The 9903-nt window shown below is 30.1% G+C and overlaps 1 protein-coding gene across 3 annotated transcripts; it reads left to right on the plus strand.

Moving 5' to 3' along the window:
* Positions 1 to 490: 490 nt before the first annotated feature.
* On the plus strand, positions 491 to 4398 carry LOC107961671 (protein LSM12 homolog). 3 transcript variants are annotated; one of them, XR_005909683.1, is made up of 6 exons: positions 530 to 888; positions 963 to 1043; positions 3639 to 3694; positions 3807 to 3868; positions 3978 to 4101; positions 4186 to 4398. XR_005909683.1 is itself a non-coding variant. In XM_016897748.2 (4 exons), exons 1-4 carry the CDS (start codon positions 614 to 616, stop codon positions 4231 to 4233), a joined length of 528 nt encoding a protein of 175 aa, XP_016753237.1. In that variant the 5' UTR covers positions 491 to 613; the 3' UTR covers positions 4234 to 4398. The 3 variants fall into 3 exon arrangements, 1 of the variants encoding a protein (XP_016753237.1); XR_001701356.2 differs by lacking the exon at positions 3639 to 3694 and having other exon boundaries at positions 3751 to 3868; XM_016897748.2 differs by lacking the exons at positions 3639 to 3694; positions 3807 to 3868 and having other exon boundaries at positions 491 to 888.
* The last annotated feature ends 5505 nt before the right edge of the window (positions 4399 to 9903 follow it).

Below are 9903 nucleotides of genomic sequence, written 5' to 3' on the forward strand. Positions count from 1 at the left end.
AAAACCTTAGTAGAAAGTTGAAAAACTGTAGCCACCACTTCATTATTTGATTAAAAGTTAAAAGATATGAAATAGAAAACCATTTAAAATGGAAAAAGAAAAAATCAACTGCCTAGAAGCTAAAAACAATTTTTAAAAATTGGTTGAAGAAAAATAAAAAAATATATTAAATTTTGGAAAAAAAAAATTAAAAATAATTAAAATTGTAAAAGAAGAAAAAATTTTATTTTTTTAAATTTAATTAAAGTTAAATTAAGTTAAAAAAGATATTAAATATAAATGAGTGCATGATAATACTTTGATATTTTAATGGATGATATATAATATTATAATGATGTCTAAAATTTGTCTAATATAAGTTATTCCTTTAGAGAAATAAATATATAAAAAAATCAAGACGCATAAGTTTTTATTTTTATTTTTCTATTAAATATTTTAGACTAGATGGGAAGAAGGAGATAATAGTAAATGTAATTAGGCCTACTGCAATGAAACCAATAAAGTTTCGGCCCATCTCATTGTTGACTTGTTTTGGTCTTAAAATAAAAAAGGAAAAAGTTCATAAATCAAGCATAACAAGGTGAAGGTGCACTGAGCAGAGGTTAAATAAGGAATGGAAGGTGAGGAATTCGCAGTGGGATGCTTCCTTTCAATTAAGACAACTTTGGGCGACGAATTTGAAGGTCAAATTATCAGTTTCGACCGCCTCTCCAACATCCTCGTACTTCAGGAGGGTTTGGAATCAGGACCCAGAAGGAACATTCGGCTGCTGAAGGCTAATTACATTAAAGAGTTCTCTTTGTTGCGCCAAGATGAAGATCCTCTTGATGTTAAGAAATGTTTTTTAGACCTTACTAGCCTTCAAGCAAGAGAAGATTCTGCTATTAGGTAACTGATTTCCTCGTATCTAGGTTTTGTCTTATTAGAATTTCACTGAGTTGGTTTTTTTTTTCTTTTTGCAGGCAAGCTGAGGCCGATTCAGAGAGATTTGGGGTTGGAGTTACCAGTGAGGCACAGACTCTTTTTGATGCTTTGTCTAAAACGTATGTTCACTTCTTCTACTCTTACTCCTCCTCCTCTTATTTTTCTATCTTAAGAGGTGGGGAAATTTTGAAGGGATTGTTAAGATTATAGTTATTTTCTCAAGTATATAGATAGGAAATTGATTCTATATTGTTTTAAGGGATGCATATAAACCTCTTGAAAGCATAAAGTTGGTTAATTGTTGGGCGTAAGGGTTGTCCTGTTAAAAATAAAGGTTAGAATTAGCAGGGAGACAGAGATTTGGTTGAAATTGTAGGACAGGAGCGTGGAAGAGCAGTTCTCGGGTGAGGATAAAAGCATAGATGAAGGATATTTAATGCAGGATGGTAAAAATAATAGATGCATTTGTTGTGTCTCACCACATTGTGCTTACTGTTAGATAATCTGCCATAGTATTCACTTGCAGAAATGATAAATGTCCTTAGGAGAAGTATAGTGTTAAGTACCCCTAAGTGTGATGACTTCTAATAGGTTATAATGCAATGACTTAACAATTCATATGTTGCAACTAAGCAGAGTTTATTTTATTTTATTTGACATCAAAATGAACAATGTTAAATGAGGAATTTTTTAAAAAACTTTTATTAATGCGTTGAATATTATTAAGATGCCCCTACTTGATGAATAATTAAGATGGTGCTAAAATTATGAATGTTTAATTCATCTTAGCTAATTTAGGAAGGTTGAGGAGGAAGAAATAACATATCCATAGAGGGGCAAGGGCCCTGTGGTAGCTTGTATCAAGTTTTTTTAAGATGCATTATATTTTTGAGATCTTTTCACAATCATAATTCATGAAATTGACTACCCAAAGCCTTGATAATTATCGACCTTTGGTAATTATAAAACCGTCAGAATCTGTAATTAGATGAGCTAGGATTGTGCAAGTGTCATGTGCTGGGACTTTAGTTTTGCTATCGTGCTACTTTAGGCCTGCACCTTTTGCCTTACTCCTTAGTATTCCTAAGTTCTGAATTCGAACACTTCACGTGCAAATATGATAGCTAATATGCTGTGAGAGAGTGTAGGAGAATGCTTTAAGCTTGTATTAATGGTGCTTGACATGTAAGCCAAGGGTTACACCATTTTACAGATGAGGGTAGGTTCCTTCAATTTAAAAGCCAGACCCCCTTAGTGAACGGCTAGGATACATTCTCTAGATTTATCTAGGCCAGACCCTCTTAGACTAAGCTATAATACTTCCATGTGGTGAAGTAGATGATAAAGAATTCATGTAGAATTCTAAGAGGAATTGGAATGAAGAAATGGAAGTTTTCTTTATATTCTGAAATTTGCTGCATGAGTAGCCAGCCTTTTCATACATGAAAAATTAAGCTGTAATAAGAAAGAAAATCCCACCTAAAATCTCTCCTAAAGAATCGATCAGCTATACACAATCTCCTATATTGTAGTCTATCGATTCCTTCAATTTAGCCTATCAAATCCTTAGATTCTTGGAAAAGAATCCCAGATTTCCACACATTCTGTAGATCTCTGTAGCCAAAAGCCATGAGTGAACCTTCTTCTATTTCTGTAGTGATAATTGTTCTCTTCCCATTCATGATTATGAACATCCTAAAGCATAAAAAGAAGTAGTGCTGATCTGCAATTGCAACAGTAATCACTCTTCTAATTTGTGGGATCAGATTAACTAGAAATCTCAGAATCCTCCATCTTGACATATAGAGTATTTCCTATAGGATCTTGTTCATGTTGTTTTAGATTCAAGAGGTCTCCAATCCAAATTGAACATTAATCATTTTCATAAGCATAAGCAGTACGTAGCAATTTTGTAGACAGGTTAATTTGCATTACATGTTGCTATCAGCCATGTTATTTTGTGGATGTGCAGGGAAAGTTGTGTAGCGGCTTTCTAAAAAATCTTCTACCCTTCCAATACCATCACTAGCATTGGTGCGCTGCAGTTTGGTCTTCCTTACACTCCCTCCAGAATAAACCTGCTGGTTCCAATTCTATTGAGAAGTTGGCTGAAAGCCATTCAAGCAATTGCAAAATGGCAGTTATTTCTCATTGTAGCTGCCAAAAGACCTACAGAAAGCATATACCTCTATTTGTTGTCTTGGTCCTAAAACAAACAAATTCCGTTGCTTTCTGTCTCCCAACTATGACATTAGCCTAATCTGTCCCGAAACATCCATAAAAAATTTAACTATGGTAGAAGAACCATGAAAAGAATAAATGAATATCTCTCATTTGTTTGGAACATAGCTGAAGTTGGAAATAGAATATGTTCTCATTGTCTAATCATCCCAAGTTCCACTTGTCCACTAAGGTGGGGACCTGTTCCATACTATACATCATTGATTAGTTTCTACCGGATCTATCACAAAAGAGGAGTCTGGAGGCTTCCTGAGCCTGCCGGCCTGTCCGCACCATTTAGAGTGCCCTGGAGGCTTCCAGAGCACTCGGCCAGCCTTCCTCGCATGCACAGTTGCCACTATGGTTACATGTGCGGGCACTGCCCTCAGTTCTCACACGTTAGCTGTGACATAAGCATTTGCTTTTGTTCTCTCAAAGATTTGACCTAGGTTCATCTGTATCTTCTTTTCTTCTTTAATCCTTGGACATATCAGGATGATCTGGAAGTGGAGCTATTTGCTTTTTAACTGCTTTCCTCCCCCACCCAAAGATTTGACCTAGGTTCATCTGTATCTTCTTTTCTTCTTTAATCCTTGGACATATCAGGATGATCTGGAAGTGGAGCTATTTGCTTTTTAACTGCTTTCCTCCCCCACCCAAAGGTAGAAGCATTTTTAAGATTCATTCTTGATCTCTGGCTCTGTCTATTGACTGAATTTTGGAGGTACTAATTTGTCTCCATGGGCTTCTTTGAAGTTCATTAGTTTATTGCTCTGTATAAATCATGTTGAAAACTTAACACATTTTACGATAACATAAATGCATATGATCAGGCTACCTGTTCGCTGGGACAAGACTGTCATTGTTGTAATGAATGAGGTGCGTGTGAGCAGTCCATATCTCCCCGAGTCTGTTAGTGGAGGAACTCCTGCAGCCAATGAACGAGTGAGAAAAGTGGTAAAAAGCTCTAAGGGACCTTCATATTTTTTTTCTAGTAATACGATTCCTATATCATTTATTTAAGTTAAATTTCTTTTCCAGCTGGAGTTTGAAAGGAAGAGGATGCAAACTCGTGGTACTAGCCAGTGACAAACTCACATTTGTGTTCAAAGGTTGGAGAAACCAAAATGTGTTATGATTGGTATTATTGTGGTAGTTCTTTTGCCTCACATTTTTCTTATTTTATTGAAAGAGTTTAAACAAATGCCTGATACTGAATTGTTAGTCCTAATATAATGCTACCTACCTTTTTTAGATGAGTTTGTTGGTAATGAAGCCAGTACAAGTAGGGGGAAGTTGGGTTATGATTTTAATTTATTGGAAATTTTGCTTTATAATCCATTTCCAGCTGTACTAGGTATACAAGATTATGTGACACCCATGATCTGGGTGAGAAAAAAAACAAACAAATATATATTTATCTTTGGATGAGGCTTCGTTGTTTATCTTCATGATTAAGGTTCAAACATTGGTATTGTGTTTTTTAAGTAGTTCTTTTAATGATTTTATATAAACTATTAGAAAACGTATAAATTGTTTTCTTTTCTTGGAAACATTGGGTTTTTGTTTTTTGATTGATTTTGCTCAAAGTATTTTGTTTGGCAAATTTTCCTGAAATATTTTTTTTCAAAAAATTGTTTTTATTGAAACAACTATAGTATGAAATATATTTATTACAAAATATAATAGAAGTATTTTTTTCTTACAATCAAAATTTATTTTATAGTGAGATAATACCAACTTTTTTACCTGGCCATATACGGATTTGGTTGTATTATATATATCAATAAAAATATATTAAAAGTATTTTATAATTTTGTATAAATTTAATTTTATAATTAGTATTACAAATAAATTTATGATTTTTTTTATATTTTGTAATTCAATATTTTATTTGATAAAAATAATGTCTTAGATTATTACATGTTATATACAATTTTATAGATTGAACATAGTTAAAAACGTGTTTACGGGATCTATTAAATTTATTTTGTCTAATAATATATTTACAAACTATAAATGAATTAAAAAGTTTAAATCTTATTTATTAATAACTTAATTAATAAACTTAATTTAAGTTTATTATTTATTCATTTATAGTTTTTTAAAATATACATAAATATATTAAAAATTTGATAATTTTCGTCTCATGAATTTAATATATGTAAGCTTTTTGCAAGGGTTGATTGAAATAAAATTTATTTTTTAAAATTTAATATTCATTATCGCTCGGTCATGAGGATTAATTATTTAAGGTCGACCACTCTCGTACCCTTTGTAAAAAAAATCGATAATAAAATAAAAGAGAATAAATAACCAAAACAAATTAATGGCCAGAGAACATGTGTTCATCAAGACCTGTGCTGCCGAATAAATGAAAAGTTATAAAGTAAAAAATATTAAAAAAGAAAGAAAAAGAAAGAGAAAGTTATAAGGTAAAAATCCTTAAAGAAACCTCTAGGACCAAATTGAATAGAATTTAAAATCAAATCATGAAACAAATTAAATAAATTAAAAACTTGACCTTGGATTTAATTAAAAACTTAAGCTATCTCGGGTTAAATTAAATAATAAAAAATTATTTCATAAATTACATGGCATGGGATCAAAGCATTGGAGTGTTTAAATAAGAAATAACCGAAATAGTTTTGTTATTCAACCCTTTATAATCGTCATGAAGAAAATATTTAAGGTTTCAAGACACGTTCATTTCATCTCAGCGCTGCAAGCATCTCTTCCCTCACTCTTTCATTTCTTTTTTCCTTTTCTCAGTTGTCTCAAATCTCGGGCATCTCTACCAAGTCCTCACCTGAATGTATATACTGGACTTGTTCGCACATCAAATACAGCTCCAAGTGTTTGAAAGGCATATACTATTTTCCTTCCTACCAAAATCCTGAGATCAAATTTAAGTGGACACATAAAAAGTAAACAGCAAAATTATAAAACATAAAAAACCAGATAAGAACTAATCATATTTTCCTTAGGTTATCATAGAATTATCAAATAACAACTTATTAGTTTGTATATAAACCAAACAAGTTAAAGGAACCAAAAGCATGCTCCAATGCGATTAAATCAGACACCAAATAAATTCGAGTTTTTAAAATTACTAGAGTCTAATGATCTAATGATCTAAATCATAAAACAAAAGAACAATGTACTCCGTAATCACTTCTATGTGTGCCAATGGTCATGACTTCCGCTATCTCCTATTTCGTGTGGGGAGAAGAAGTTGCCTTATACTTATTCTTCCATGGCCAATCTTTGTTATTACTTTGGGTCGTGAAGTTAAGAAAAAAAAAAAAGCTCTTGCTATTCCCTAACACTCCAACCTTGATATCACCAGGAAAGGTGAATTGTTAGTCTATACATTTTGAAGCATTCTACCATTGTTGCCCGGCCAAAGTAATTCTACTCTAGTCACATTCCCATACTTTTTTAGGGGGTTTCTTAAAGTACTCATTAGGGCAAGTCTAGTGATTAATCCTTCACATTCTGTAAGCTCATACTTTTTTTAGGGGATTTCTTAAAGTAATCATTAGGGCAAGCCTAGTGATTAATCCTTCACGTTCTGTAGACCCATTAAACAGTAGACACTAACCACAAGTTTTAAAGAACATTCCCTTACTTTTAGTTTAATGAACTTCAAATGTGGGGAAACATTAGTTCTATTGATTATACTACACTACTTTTATAGCTGTTAAATTTTTTTTTTGTTCCTAAGAATAATATTTCTAAATTTTTATATTTTATTTTTAAATAAGTAAAAAGATCATTTTGAAATTTGAAATGAAATTATTAGATATCTTTTAAGATTTATGATAATTTTTTTAAATCATAAATTCGAAATATATGTAATTTTTAAAATAATCAAAATTAAATGTATTAAAAGTATTTAAAGGTTAACTAAAGAGAAGATATTTTATTTTTAAATAATTAAAAAATTAATTTTGGAATTTGAAATGGAATTTGTTAGGTATATTTTAAGTTTTAAGATAATTTTATTAATTCTAAATTCGAAATATAATTTTTTTAAATTAAAATTAAATATTTTAAAAGTTTTTAAAGGTTAAATAAAAAGATGATATTTTAAAAATGATACTATATTAAACAATTTAAATATATTATGCACGAGTTAATTAATAACATATAATTGATATATCATATTTAATATATTAGATAATCATATTGTTTTATATATCTATACTCTATATAAAAGCACGAGTTGAACAAACAAGAATATCTTTTATTGTTCATTATATTATTAAAATAACATAAAAATAAAAATCTATTAATATATTACTAAGTATTACTGGATAGTAAAAAAAGTGATATTAGTTATCTATTATTTTATTGAATATAATTGGATAAATTAAAAATAAAAATAATAACATAGATATTACATATATTATTAGTTATTATATCATAATAACAAAAGTAATCTCTCTAATTATGTATGTTGTTTTTTTACCGTTATTATCACTTAGATTTTGTATCCATATTTAATTAAATTTATTGTTTTAAATATCACTTAATTAGTGTTGTACTTATATACAAATTAAACTAAGATTTAGATATATAAAGAGATGCATTAGTAAGGCATTTTCATTCAACTAATATTTATAGAATCATTGGAAAAAAATTGTGATAATTAAAACTTAAATCACAATTATTAGTTAAAAAAATTTATGTATAAAAAAAGTTGGGAAAATTTTATTGATGTAAAATAAAGTTATTATTTAAATATAATTTTAAGCATCTTAATTATCACTTAATTAATAATATAGTTAATTATGTTAACACGCTATTGTTTTGAATAATATTATTTTGCATTAATTATATAAGTAAAAATATATTCTATGTTGAATATGTTAAAAATGCTATAATTATAATTTGAAAAATAACTAAAAAAAATCGATTATAATATTTGAATCGATAAATTAATATATTTTAATTATATTCAATAATTACAATAGAAATATTAATTTACATTAATTACTTTAATTAAAAATGTAATATTAAAATTTTAATTAAATATTAAATACTTAAAATCACATTAAATACATGTAACATTAGAAACTAGTTAATTAATGAAGAGATGGGATTAACCAACATATTAAACAATTATGATTATCTAAAGAACATGTTAATTTGTTGACTATATAAAAGGTGGGGAAATAATCGTTGATTCATCTTTCAATATGCGTTTGGCTTATTAGTTTGTTTTTTTTTATGAATTTATTATCTAGTTTTTGAAATAAATATAATGCGGCTAAATTTGATAAGAAAAAGTTAGTTTTAAAAAAGAAATTAGGGTCTTGGGCTGGGATATTTAGAGAAGTATGTTGATTTTGGAGAGAGAGTAAAAACACGTTATACAGGACGCATTTTCTGGCTTTTTGATACATTAGTTTCTTTGATTAGATGGTTAAATATTAGTGGTTTTGTCATTTAGTCTTGAGTTCTGATGCGATTTCCAGAGCATGGGTTGTTCGGAAAATTACTCGAAGGAATTGGGTTGTTTGGAAAATTACTCGAAGAGATTGGATCATCTTGAAATGGTTTAACGGATAGAAACCTCGACCCGTAGTGGTTATAGCTAAGAACCTTAGCTATATTAAAGCAAAGACCTGTTAACTCTTGAACCTACTAGAACTTTAGTATAAACGAAGTTGCCACACTCCGGGATGGTGAACGGAGTGATAAGACAATTGGACGCCACAAACTCGGAAAGTTTGATAAGTTCAGTCTTTAGTTCAACGAAGAACCCAGGAAAAAATTATCACAAAATAAAGTTTATATTCAGAAATTTGGTTTATAAAGTTCTAACCTTACAAATGACAATTTCGTAAGTATTTATAGGACTCTAAGATGACTAATCAAATTCGACATCTAGGTGTTCACATTAGCCTTTAACATGTTCACACACAAAGTAATAATTTCAGCTCTTGAATCATGGTGGATGCTTGCATAAGTCGAATAGTCACATTCCTTCCCCAAATCTGTTCATAAATGCTTAGTCAAGAAGAAAGCTTAAATTCCATGAATGATCAGTATTTAATCTTCCTTCACTCCCCTTGGCCGAATGATAGATGAATGGGATATGCATCTCCTTTAATTTGAAGCTTTAATACGTCTTGGGATGATGAATAGGCAGCATGCATTTAGTTGGTTCATCCCCTAATTTCGGTGCATGTTTGTGCTGGAACATTAGCCGAATTAATTGTGGCTTGACTTCCTTGAATGTTGTTCATGAAATCCTCCATGCATGAGTAAAATGATCAGCCACTTTCTTCCGATTTTTATCACCGTCCATGCGTCTACATTAAGGTTATGAATCCTTCCATTTTAAGAAATGCATGAAGCATGAATTTGGCCCTTCACACGAATAGTCATATTCACCACATATCCTTTGTGCATGAATTTAGTTTAATGAAGGTCTTTGAAGAGTCATGCATTTGTCCATTCGAATAACCACCTGCACACATATAAATAGACATCAAATGTTTGCAACACTTACACTTACATTTGACTAAAATATTATAACTAGAACTAGACACTAAACTCTCACACATGAAATACATATAAACTTACTTGGAGACACACATACGCATATATGCACATATGCACATATTCAACATATATGGACAAATGACACAAACTAGACACCATGTGATAATTAACACACGCATAGACATAAATAACAAAACACAAGACTTATCTAAAATTCAGACATGAAAAAATTTGTGAACTAAA

Source organism: Gossypium hirsutum, chromosome D01 (assembly GCF_007990345.1).
Source record: "Gossypium hirsutum isolate 1008001.06 chromosome D01, Gossypium_hirsutum_v2.1, whole genome shotgun sequence".
Taxonomy (NCBI): domain Eukaryota; kingdom Viridiplantae; phylum Streptophyta; class Magnoliopsida; order Malvales; family Malvaceae; genus Gossypium; species Gossypium hirsutum.